The sequence below is a fragment of the Taudactylus pleione genome, unplaced genomic scaffold (assembly GCF_031769625.1).
Source record: "Taudactylus pleione unplaced genomic scaffold, aTauple2 ptg000194l, whole genome shotgun sequence".
Taxonomy (NCBI): Eukaryota; Metazoa; Chordata; class Amphibia; order Anura; family Myobatrachidae; genus Taudactylus; species Taudactylus pleione.
Window position 1 is genome coordinate 1,246,082 of NW_028284596.1, and position 13,355 is coordinate 1,259,436.

At 45.7% G+C, this 13,355-nt stretch overlaps 1 protein-coding gene across 3 annotated transcripts in view; it reads right to left on the reverse strand.

Annotated features, from left to right (window-relative positions):
* Positions 1–335: 335 nt before the first annotated feature.
* LOC148518976 (fatty acyl-CoA hydrolase precursor, medium chain-like) overlaps positions 336–13,355 on the reverse strand; it is a 50,875-nt gene continuing 37,855 nt past the window's right edge. The window contains exons 10-14 of one of the 3 annotated variants that reach the window (XM_088476778.1): positions 12,697–12,774; positions 12,371–12,521; positions 8,471–8,620; positions 6,348–6,420; positions 336–1,266 (exon numbers count right to left, since the gene is read on the reverse strand). In XM_088476778.1, coding sequence (XP_088332904.1) covers positions 1,260–1,266; positions 6,348–6,420; positions 8,471–8,620; positions 12,371–12,521; positions 12,697–12,774 — 459 coding nt within the window. In that variant the 3' untranslated portion in view covers positions 336–1,259. Of the gene's footprint in view, positions 1,267–4,135; positions 5,782–6,347; positions 6,421–8,470; positions 8,621–12,370; positions 12,522–12,696; positions 12,775–13,355 lie in introns of those variants that run through there. The other 2 variants (XM_088476777.1, XM_088476776.1) reach the window with 2 other exon arrangements.

Consider the following 13,355-nt stretch of genomic DNA (forward strand, 5'->3'; position numbering starts at 1 on the left):
CATGTGAAAACTGACAGTTACAGTAGGAGCTGATTGGCTGGTGCACCATTTAAGATTAGTAACGAGTGATCGGTATAGAGTCCCGCAGCCGGCTATCCAGTTGACTGAGGTTTGAAATGAGGTAGCCCGATGCAGGGTCCAGCAGCCGGCGGACAGAGGAATTAGAGGCTGATTGGGCAGCATATATAACAGCGCACCATATTCAGGTGTAACTGTAAGGTACATGTATAGTCAAGTCCCGGCTAACGCGTTTCGCCACAACGGACATGTGACTTTGTCAATGGTATACGGGAAAAGAAGAGAGCTGAATCAGTTTTAACATGCTCTCACAGATGGACAATTTAGACATTTAATGCAAAGGCTTATATATATAATGCAAAATACCACACATTATAAGATACACATGACTCCAAACAGAAAAATAAAAACAAGCAAAGAACACACAGTGTACCACCACACACTCGGCACCTGTGCTGCACTGCTCTTTTTAAAAAATACACCACCACCAACAAAACATTACTGTACCCTCCAGATGTTGAAGGCACGTTCTCCCCCCAGATCTGTTGTGTTCTCAGCCTGCTTCAAGGGCAATAAGTAGAATTAGGTGTCCACAATTTGCTCTGAACTACTGAAACTACAACTGGTGGCAACGGAAGCATTCGACTCCAGGTACCATGGCAGGAAGGGGGGGGCAGCAGGGGTGCCAAGAGGGGGGGCACTACCTCCAGAATACTGAGCAGCAGTAAAGAGAATCTGGTCTTTGTATACTTCCTCCTTTCCCACAATGAATGGGATATAATATAGCAATAGGCAATTGAACTCAGCGACAGGCGATCAGAGCTTTCAGTGACGTGTGAAACCAAAGCAAAGGCTGTATGCCCATGGCTGTAACATCCTCGTCAACACGGGTCTCTGTGTGATAGAAGAATGACCTCAGTGACCTACTGGGGCTGATTCTAAATGTGACGCATTATCGTCCAGAGTCCGTGCGCACCTAGTCACAGTTGTGATTAAGATATGTGGGACCTGTACGTTCTCAGAAATGTTTTGATAATGTAGTGTGCGTTCCTGGGCGTGAGAGGGAAGTGGCTCAGCGGATGCACGAAGATGGGTGTGCTATGTAGGTGTTGCAGTTCTCTCGCTGGTAGTGGTTGGTACATTGGAGGCCATGGTCAGAGGGATAATCAGAACCTGCCATAGAGCTGTACAAATTTCCATGGTGTGTCCGATGGTGGCATCTAAAGGGTCCAATCGGTATTTCAGCATCTGAAAATATTCAAAGTGGGCGTATCAGTCCTTGCACATTTGGGCGCAGTATTGTACACCATCGACAGGCTTGTAGTGGAATTTGAATACAGTCGCAGAAGCAATAAAGGCAAAATATGTAGACGCAGCTCCATGCCATATTGTAGTGTCCCCAGTTCACACTATGCCATATTGTAGTGTCTCCAGCTCACATTATACCATATTGTAGTGTCCCTAGCTCACATTATGCCATATTGTAGTTTCCCCAGCTCACATTATACCATATTGTAGTGTCCCCAGCTCACATTATGCCATATTGTAGTGTCCCCAGCTCACATACAATATTGTAGTGTCCCCAGCTCACATTATGCCATATTGTAGTGTCCCCAGCTCACATACCATATTGTAGTGTCCCCAGTTTACATTATACCATATTGTAGAGTCCCCAGCTCATATTATGTGATATTGTAGTGTCCCCAGTTCACATTATACCATAATGTAGTGTCCACAGCTCACATACCATATTGTAGTGTCCCCAGTTTACATTATACCATATTGTAGTGTCCCCAGCTCACATTATGCAATATTGTAGGGTCCCCAGCTCGCATTATGCCATAATGTAGTGTCCCCAGTTCACATTATGCATTATTGTAGTGTCCTCAGCTCGCATTATGCCATATTGTAGTGTCCATAGCTCACATACCATACTGTAGTGTCCCTAGCTCACATTATGCCATATTGTAGTGTCCCCAGTTCACACTATGCCATATTGTAGTGTCTCCAGCTCACATTATACCATATTGTAGTGTCCCTAGCTCACATTATGCCATATTGTAGTTTCCCCAGCTCACATTATACCATATTGTAGTGTCCCCAGCTCACATTATGCCATATTGTAGTGTCCCCAGCTCACATACAATATTGTAGTGTCCCCAGCTCACATTATGCCATATTGTAGTGTCCCCAGCTCACATACCATATTGTAGTGTCCCCAGTTTACATTATACCATATTGTAGAGTCCCCAGCTCATATTATGTGATATTGTAGTGTCCCCAGTTCACATTATACCATAATGTAGTGTCCACAGCTCACATACCATATTGTAGTGTCCCCAGTTTACATTATACCATATTGTAGTGTCCCCAGCTCACATTATGCAATATTGTAGGGTCCCCAGCTCGCATTATGCCATAATGTAGTGTCCCCAGTTCACATTATGCATTATTGTAGTGTCCTCAGCTCGCATTATGCCATATTGTAGTGTCCATAGCTCACATACCATACTGTAGTGTCCCTAGCTCACATTATGCCATATTGTAGTGTCCACAGTTCACATTATGCCATATTGTAGTGTCCACAGTTCACATTATGCCATATTGTAGTGTACCTAGCTCACACTATGCCATATTGTAGTGTCCCCAGCTCACATTATGCCATATTGTAGAGTCCCCAGCTCACATTATGCCATATTGTAGTGTCCACAGTTCACATTATACCATATTGTAGAGTCCCCAGCTCACATTATACCATATTGTAGAGTCCCCAGCTCATATCATGCCATACTGTAGTGTCCACAGTTCACATTATACCATATTGTAGTGTCCCCAGTTCGCATTATGCCATATTGCAGTGTCCCCAGCTCACATTATGCGCTATTGTAGTGTCCCCAGTTCGCATTATGCCACAATGTAGTGTCCCCAGTTCACATTATGCCACATTGCAGTGTCCCAGCTCACATTGTACCATATTGTAGTGTCCCCAGCTCACATTATACCATATTGTAGTGTCCCCAGTTCGCATTATGCCATATTGTAGTGTCCCCAGCTCGCATTATGCCATATTGTAGTGTCCCCAGCTCACATTATACCATATTGTAGTGTCCCCAGCTCACATACCATATTGTAGTGTCCCCAGTTTACATTATACCATATTGTAGAGTCCCCAGCTCATATTATGCCATATTGCAGTGTCCACAGTTCACATTATGCCATACTGCAGTGTCCACAGTTCACATTATGCCATATTGCAGTGTCCCCAGCTCACATTATGCAATATTGTAGTGTCCCCAGTTCGCATTATGCCATATTGTAGTGTCCCCAGCTCACATTGTGCCATAATGTAGAGTCCCCAGTTCATATTATGCCATATTGTAGTGTCCCCAGCTCACATTATGCAATATTGTAGTGTCCCCAGTTCGCATTATGCCATATTGTAGTGTTCCCAGCTCGCATTATGCCATAATGTAGTGTCCCCAGTTCATATTATGCCATATTGTAGTGTCCCCAGCTCGCATTATACCATACTGTAGTGTCCTGTAGTGTCCCCAATTCACATTATGCCATACTGTAGTGTCCCCAGTTCACATTACACCATATTGTAGTGTCCCCAGTTCACATTATGCCATATTGTAGTGTCCCCAGTTCACATTATACCATATTGTAGTGTCCCCAGTTCACATTATACCATATTGTAGTGTCCCCAGCTCACATTATGCCATAATGTAGTGTCACCAGTTCACATTATGCCATATTGTAGTGTCCCAGCTCACATTATACCATATTGTAGTGTCCCAGCTCACATTATACCATATTGTAGTGTCCCCAGCTACTGCAGCTGTTCCACTGCGAGGCGGCGACAGTCTGCAAACTACTCACCACGACCTAGTGTACTCTATATACAAGTATTGTGGCAGGTAGTTTGTAGACTGCCCCAGTATCACCTGTTCTTACAGCACTGTTTGGCACTGATGCCGATGTGAGCTGGGTGCAGGGGAGACGGGCCTCTAAGCCACTGGGCCCCATTGCAACAACCCCCACTATAGTTACATCTGTCAGTTTTCTGCATTTATTAACTTTTCAAAAACAATGAAATTAAAATAATAATGTACTTTTTCTTTATTTTAAAGTTGTTTGATTGAGAAGTGTAGGAATAATACGGCAGCCCAACACGGCTTATTATTGTGATAGACAATCTACTGCATGAAATGAGGGGGAACCCTATGTTTATTGATCTTGGCTTTACAATTCCTCATCCTTGGACTTCACAATGATTTCTGCGGTGCTCTCTGGTGATCAGACATGATCATACATGAACGCCAGATAACAACATCTCAGCGGTCACGTCATGTCACAGAGGAGTCTCTGGGCCTGATTTAGAGGTGGATGGTAATCCCATTGCGGCTGCGTCATCGTGAGCAGCGGTACCGAGAAAATAGGCTAATGCCATAGCCGCCGGGATTTGTATAGCATAGCGGGCGTCTCTAATATGCCACCTGCATACAACGATGCAGCGCCGGTCGCACATCGGTCACACCACTGAACCTCTGAGCAACCCAATGTTTGTTCACAATGTCCGTAGCAAAAAACTCGCCATGACCAGTGAAGTTGCATACAAAGACGCCGGTTGCGGTTCGCCGACAAAAAGCTTGCTACACATCCACATTGGAGTAGTCCCCGTCCCACGTTACCTCCCATAAACGCTCACTAAATGTAATTTTTTCACTACGACCGCGGTCTCTAAGCTATTGTAAGGCGTGCGCAGTGTGACTCATACGCATGCACAGTACAAAATACATCGGCCAACTGCGAAAACATTACCTTTGTGTCCATCTCTGAATTAGGCCCTCTCCTTTAAAACACGGGTACTCCTGAGTCTGTGGGCGCTTCCCCCCCATTTAATAATTTTCAAAATGTCTGCATATTTCCCTGGAAGGGGCGGGGCTTAATGATGTAATCATGTCCCTGCCGCAATTACATCACAAAGTCCCTCTCCTTTAAGGTCTGGCAAAACTATAAAAGGGGGGACTTTTAAGCCAGTTTCCATCCCATTTGCATCCTTGCAGTGCTGAGGACGAGTCCTCCTCACCCTTAGGAGTTAAGGAGCCTATCCATTAGCAGATGTATTTCTGAGCAATGAAAGACAAAAGATATTGCTTGAAAATTCAGACGGCTTTGCTGAACGATATCTGTCATGTACATAACAGATTTTGGCGAATGATGAACGATATCACATGACATCATTCAGGGAGTGGATTTTTTTCTCTGCAGCGCTCTGTAGCTGCTGAAAATATTGTTCATCGTTCGTCGTTTACCGCATATAAACTGCACGATATTTTTAATATCGTACAGCTATATGCGGTAATTGACCAACATGTTGGAGAGATAATAGACGCAATTTATCGGCCGCGGAAGTGCGCATCTGTCATCGTTCAAGGCCTATCCATAGCAGATAAATTGAACGATATATCGTTCAATTTATCTGCCAATGGATAGGCCCCTTTACTGTATATTAGTAGCTTCATGTTAAAAGTATTCCATATTACTGTACAGATAGAGAAGGATTCAGAAGAGATCTACAGTTCTGTATGGTCTCTTTCCTCTGACAGTGTTTTGATTTTCATAGGAAGGGTCTCGGTCCAGAATTTAAACTTGTCTTCCTTTAGCCTCTTAGATGATTTCTGTTTTATGTTAATTTCCAGATAGTCTTCATCTGTGCCATACTGTGGCCAGTCTGCCAGGCCCGGTCCATTCGGATCACTGCAGACAATAAAGTCAATCGCTATCTGTTAATCTTGATTATATTTTGTGGCATAATTGATTATGCATAAGATGTGTTACACCAGGGTTACAGGGGTAAAGTATCGGTGGTACAGTATGTCGGTGGCAGCTATATGTTCCCACGCTACTAATTTTGTATCATTACAGGCAGAACATACAGCTGCCTTAGGTGCTGCCCAGTTTGGGGTTGCAAGAACGGGCCTGAATATAATCCATTTTGGCTGGACTGTTTGGAATAAGACGAATCTGTATTGATGCCCGTCCTGTATGAATTGTTCAGATGCAGCAAATGGATTGTGGAAGGTAAAACATTTTTCTTATATTTAATTAAACTCCACCTATAAAGTTTTTCTTTTTTAGTTTGGGTGGAGTTATTATTTAATGTACGGTACGAGCCATCACAATGATAGCATTTAAACCCCAAGCATAACAGAACACCAGCTATGAGCGGTTTGCCATCCCTGCCCTGTTCTGTCACTGCACAGGGTGCCTATGCCTGGCACAAAGACAATGCTATAAAACAACATTAAGTTCTACTCTCTTACCCATTACGGGCAAAGTTTGCCCAATATCTCATGACAGTTCTGCTTAGGACTTTTTCTTCATCGGTAGCGTCGCCTTGGGAAAAAGGGAAAAATATATTTTTTTTAGTGGCCAAAATTCAAATGAATATTAAAAGACTTAAAAAAAAAAGTAACATATTAAAAAAACAAACATATTATATGGGCTAAGGCCCTGATTCAGAGCCGGACGCTCTGACCAGAGCGCTCGCTCTGAATCAGGGCCCACCTCCATAAATATGGAGCGTCCTCCTGGACGCTCGTATAGCTGTGGGTCACCAGCTATACATGCGCAGTGCACACCATCGACCCACTTGCGAGCGGACAGCCGCTCGCGAGTGGGTCTGAATCAGGCCCTAAATGTTTTGCCTGTTTTCTTCTGTACGCATCTGTTTAAATGAGGCTTAAAATGTAAATGGGAACTGTGCCTGGTGAAGTCTGACAGAGACAGAGGCGTCATTGTCAACTTGGCGGGTTCCGGGCAAGTGTGTCCTAAGTTTTAAGGTGACGATCATTTAAAAGGCAAAACCTGGTTGTTACATTTAGTGCTGGATGCTGTTCCCTCTACACACCGAACTAACCCACGGAGCGGGCAGCAGTCGGGAAGCCAACAGACAAAATCCCCGACCGCCGGCTTCCCGACTGTCTAATCCCGGCAAGGTACTACCTACGCCGGGTGCTCGACCCCCGGCTTACCGATCGAAGGGCACGGACAGCCGCGCAGGGTAGGGGGGTTAGGTTAGGCTCCCGGGGGGATTTAGGGTTAGGCACGCCCCCGGGAGGTTAAGGTTAGGCTAGGGGAAGGGGGGATTAGGGTTAGGCACCCCTCCCCCGGGAGACTTAGGGTTAGGCTGCGGGGTGGCTACGGGGTTAGGTTTAGGCACTTGGGGGGGAGGTTAGGGTTAGGGGGTAAAAAAAGGTTAGTTATACTGGTATACAATCGGGATATCATATCACTGTCATATCCCGGCGAGGGATGAAATGCCGGGCGTCTAGATGTAGACGCCTGACATTTCCCCGACGCCGGGAGACAGGCCGCAGGATCCCGATCGAAGGGATGCCGGGCGTCGCGAGCGGACAACTGCGGGGGGGGGGGAGGGTTAGGTTTAGGGCAACCAGGGGGGACTTAGGGTTAGGCACCCCCCCGGGAGGGTTAGGGTTAGGCTAGGGGGAGGGAGGGTTAGGCACCCCCGGGGGGGACTTAGGGTTAGGCACCCCCCCGGGAAGGTTAGGGTTAGGCTAGGGGGAGGGAGGGTTAGGCACCCCCGGGGGGGACTTATGGTTAGGCACCCCCCCGGGGGACTTAGGTTTAGGCTGCGGGAAAGGGGGGGTAAGGCACTTAGAGGGGGGATTAGGGGTAGGCACTTAGAGGGGGGATTAGGGTTAGGCACTTAGAGGGGGGGTTAGGGTTAGGCACTTAAAGGGGGGATTAGGGTTAGGCACTTAGAGGGGGGGTTAGGGTTAGGCACTTAGAGGGGGGATTAGGGTTAGGCACTTAGAGGGGGGGTTAGGGTTAGGCACTTAGAGGGGGGGGTTAGGGTTAGGCACTTAGAGGGGGGATTAGGGTTAGGCACTCCTAAGGAGGGTTAGGGGGTTAGGTTAGTTAGTACTTACCTATCCACGATCGGGATTTCCAGCGCTGTCGGGCTTCTGCTGCCGGGAACTCTGCTGATGCCGGTCAGGTGCTGCTGGGAATTGAACCATTCGGCCGGCGGTATTTCATACCGATTCCGTCATACTTACCTTTTGTAGCTTCGGGATTTTCACCCCTGCCGGTCTTCCGCTGTCAGGATTTTAACGTTAGGACTTTAACGGTAAACTATACCAATCGCCATGGAGCAATTACAGCACTTTATAACTCCCGCGCTCCATACAGGACATTACTGCACTTTCCCCTATGCCCTACCGACCCGTTTTGCTGGCCGCAGGAACCAGCGATAATGACATCACAACTGGGTGGGCAAATTTAAATGCCTGCTCGGTTGTGATGTCTGAGTGGCCGATTGGTAAGTGTGTATTTCTCGGTCGGCGGGGTGGTCACCTGGCCTGGCCGCTGCATCGCACAAGTGTCTACCCCGCATTAGTGCGTTGCTATTTAAGTGACTTACCAGCGAACACGACACCATTCCTAAGAAAAGGTCCTCCCAGCACATAGATGAGCTCGTCCGTGTGATCGGCTTTCACAAAGCCTGGCTTCGTATCCTGAAACATTGACGGCCGGTGCTGGAATTCGTAAAGGTAGACGGGGAGGCCAGAATCTGACAGGTAAGGATAAGGCCAGGTGTTAGGTGTGACGCAGGTCGTCCGTAGAACCTCATTTATCAATAAATAAAATACATGTGTATATAATGTAAAACTATGATGATAATAATCTTGTTGGAGACCATTACTCATTATTATTACCACCTATGTCCTGGCATTGTGCACGGTGGCGGTGTTACAGACAGACAGGTCCATCTGCTGTTATACCAACTGCTTACCCTCGACCATGTACTTATACCCCGGCTGGGTGAGTGCAGCTGCACAATGGTTTCCCACAGGTGCTATTACATAACCTCGGAGAGAATTAAGTGTGTTACAGGCCAGTCGGTGCAAAGTCCTGTGCGAGGCAGCCGTGTGGTTACAGAGCTAACAGCGGTAACAGCTAGAACTGATTGCAGGGGGTTGCTGCGGGCTTCTCGCTGAGCTATGAATATATGTATCGTAGCGGACCTAGTAGCCTATTTACCAAGGTTTTGTTTCCTAAAATGATGTAGAGACTGCAGTTTCTGCATAATTGTATGTATTTGCTGCTATGTACTAATAGCCTAATGCAGGAGATTTCACAGACCGCAGACCCCATTAGGAATGGGATTGAAATGCTGACGGCTGTGTAGCCGCCGGTTCAATTCCCGACAGCACTAGCCCGACGCGGAGGAAATCCCGACAGCGGAGGTAAGTAATCTAACCCTCCCCTCTGACCCTAACCCTTCTTTAGGGGTGCCTAACCCTAACCTCCCCCCCTAGTACCTAACCCTAACATCCCCCCATTAGTGCCTAACCCTAACCTCCCCCCTAGTGCCTAACCCTAACCTCCCCCCATTAGTGCCTAACCCTAACCTCCCCCAATTAGTGCCTATCCCTAACCTCCCCCCATTAGTGCCTAACCTTAACCTCCCCCCATTAGTGCCTAACCCTAACCTCCCCCCATTAGTGTCTAACCCTAACCTCCCCCCTAGTGCCTAACTCTAACCTACCCCCATTAGTGCCTAACCCTAATCTTCCCCCCTAGTGCCTAACCCTAACCTCCCCCCTAGTGCCTAACCCTAACCTACCCCCATTAGTGCCTAACCCTAACCTCCCCCCATTAGTGCCTAACCCTAACCTACCCACATTAGTGCCTAACCATAACCTCTCCCCCTAGTGCCTAACCCTAACCTCCCCCCATTAGTGCCTAACCCTAACCTCCCCCCATTAGTGCCTAACCCTAACCTCCCCCCCTAGTGCCTAACTCTAACCTACCCCCATTAATGCCTAACCCTAACCTCCCCCCATTAGTGCCTAACCCTAACCTCCCCCCATTAGTGCCTAAACGTAACCACCCCCCATTAGTGCCTAACCCTTCCCCCATTAGTGCCTAACCCTAACCTACCCCCATTAGTGCCTAACCCTAACCTCCCCCCCTAGTGCCTAACCCTAACCTACCCCCATTAGTGCCTAACCCTAACCTCCCCCCATTAGTGCCTAACCCTAACCTCCCCCCATTAGTGCCTAACCCTAACCTACCCCTAGTAGTGCCTAACCCTAACCTCCCCCCATTAGTGCCTAACCCTAACCTCCCCCCTAGTGCCTAACCCTAACCTCCCCCCATTAGTGCCTAACGCTAACCTACCCCCTTTAGTGCCTAAACCTAACCTACCCCCATTAGAGCCTAACCCGAAACCCCCCTCCCCGCACCCTAAAGCTAACCCTCCGGGGGGGGTTCCTACCCATAACCTCCCCCCGCTAGTGCCTAAAACTAACACCCCCTTCCCCTAGCCCAACCGTAACCCTTCCCGGAGGGAGTGCCTAACCTTATGTCCTCCCTGGGGGTCCCTAAACCTAACCCCCCATTCCCGGCTACATCGCTACTTACCTACGATGCAGGACGATTGGTCCGGCGTCAGTTGGGATCCTGTCGTCGGGATTAACATAGGTGTCGGTATTTCAACGCCTATGTTAAATCCCCTGCCGGGATTGTAGTTTTGGGATTGATAACTGCGGCCACCGGTCTCATAACTACACCCCCGTGGGACCTGTGTAGTTATCAATAGGGACTACAGTCCCCTTTGGTTAATGCCATCCCCAGATGGCACTCTCGCAGGAGAGGGATCTCACGGTCCCTTTCCAGCAGAGAGAGAGAGAGAGAAAGAGAGATGAGCATTTGGGACACTCAGCACCTGTCTCATGTCAGTATAAATCCATATAAAGTCTGTGTGATGGTATAAAGAATGTTGCAGCATGTTAGTATTGATGTCTCATGTCAGTATAACATCCATATAAAGTCTGTGTGACGGTATAAAGAATGTTGCAGCATGTTAGTATTGATGTCTCATGTCAGTATAACATCCATATAAAGTCTGTGTGATGGTATAAGGAATGTTGCAGCATGTTAGTATTGATGTCTCATGTCAGTATAACATCCATATAAAGTCTGTGTGACGGTATAAAGAATGTTGCAGCATGTTAGTATTGATGTCTCATGTCAGTATAACATCCATATAAAGTCTGTGTGACGGTATAAAGAATGTTGCAGCATGTTAGTATTGATGTCTCATGTCAGTATAACATCCATATAAAGTCTGTGTGACGGTATAAGGAATGTTGCAGCATGTTAGTATTGATGTCTCATGTCAGTATAACATCCATATAAAGTCTGTGTGACGGTATAAAGAATGTTGCAGCATGTTAGTATTGATGTCTCATGTCAGTATAACATCCATATAAAGTCTGTGTGACGGTATAAGGAATGTTGCAGCATGTTAGTATTGATGTCTCATGTCAGTATAACATCCATATAAAGTCTGTGTGACGGTATAAAGAATGTTGCAGCATGTTAGTATTGATGTCTCATGTCAGTATAACATCCATATAAAGTCTGTGTGACGGTATAAGGAATGTTGCAGCATGTTAGTATTGATGTCTCATGTCAGTATAACATCCATATAAAGTCTGTGTGACGGTATAAGGAATGTTGCAGCATGTTAGTATTGATGTCTCATGTCAGTATAACATCCATATAAAGTCTGTGTGACGGTATAAAGAATGTTGCAGCATGTTAGTATTGATGTCTCATGTCAGTATAACATCCATATAAAGTCTGTGTGACGGTATAAGGAATGTTGCAGCATGTTAGTATTGATGTCTCATGTCAGTATAACATCCATATAAAGTCTGTGTGACGGTATAAGGAATGTTGCAGCATGTTAGTATTGATGTCTCATGTCAGTATAACATCCATATAAAGTCTCTGTGACGGTATAAGGAATGTTGCAGCATGTTAGTATTGATGTCTCATGTCAGTATAACATCCATATAAAGTCTGTGTGACGGTATAAGGAATGTTGCAGCATGTTAGTATTGATGTCTTATGTCAGTATAACATCCATATAAAGTCTGTGTGACGGTATAAAGAATGTTGCAGCATGTTAGTATTGATGTCTCATGTCAGTATAACATCCATATAAAGTCTGTGTGACGGTATAAAGAATGTTGCAGCATGTTAGTATTGATGTCTCATGTCAGTATAACATCCATATAAAGTCTCTGTGACGGTATAAGGAATGTTGCAGCATGTTAGTATTGATGTCTCATGTCAGTATAACATCCATATAAAGTCTCTGTGACGGTATAAGGAATGTTGCAGCATGTTAGTATTGATGTCTCATGACCTTGCTCTCTGGTAAATTAGAGGCCCTAATAACATGTAAACAGTAATGGAACAACAGGAACATAATGAGCTTCACTGAGGTTACAGCTGTGCCTCGTACCTCGGTGGTATTTTGCAGTCTTGAGAGTAGGTATAACGCACAACACATCTCCGCATACATCAAGTAACAGGTCCCTGAGCTCCGCCGGATCCTTTGTGCTGCCAAAGTACTCATCCATAATAAAAGGAATGGCACTGGAGTTTACAGCCTGCTAAATTGGGGTTAAATATACAGAATAGGCAATAAACTGGTATGTACTAACCTGTCCATAAAACATCTGATAAGTACATGCGGAAGAAAACAGGACAACTCTGTATAGTGTAAATCATTGTACGAAATGCAGAAAGTTCATTGTGTAACATAAATCTGATTATTACACGTCTTACCAGAATGGGAATACTTCCAAGTGCCAATGGCAGCAAATTGCGGTGTATTTCCTCTGTTACTATGGACATGTTCAGTATCTGGACACACAAAACAATATATATTGTAATTTAATAAAACCATATTGTAAAGCAAAATATTGCAATATAAAATAGTTATTTTTTTAGTAGCGCACGTTTATGTTAAACTTAATTTCCAATTAACGCTGTAATAAAATCTCTGAATTCATCTCTTGTCTGTCGTTGCCATAAATAAATGTCTGAAACGTGGTGTGTTACATGTAATACAGAAATATATTATGGGCCGGAGTCGCACACAGATCTGTAAATGGCTGCATCTAGCGAACTTAAGCAAACTGCGCACTTGCAGGCGCGAACATACATATCTTTGTGTATCTCTGGGTGATCCGGGAACATACGCATCTTTGTGTATCTCTGGGTGATTCCCGAACATACACATTGTTGTGTATCTCTGGGTGATTGGGGAACATACGCATCTTTGTGTATCTCTGGGTGATTGGGAAACATACGCATCTTTGTGTATCTCTGGGTGATTGGGGAACATACGCATCTTTGTGTATCTCTGGGAGATTCGGGAACATACGCATCTTTGTGTATCTCTGGGTGATTCCCGAATATACATTTCTTTGTGTATCTCTGGG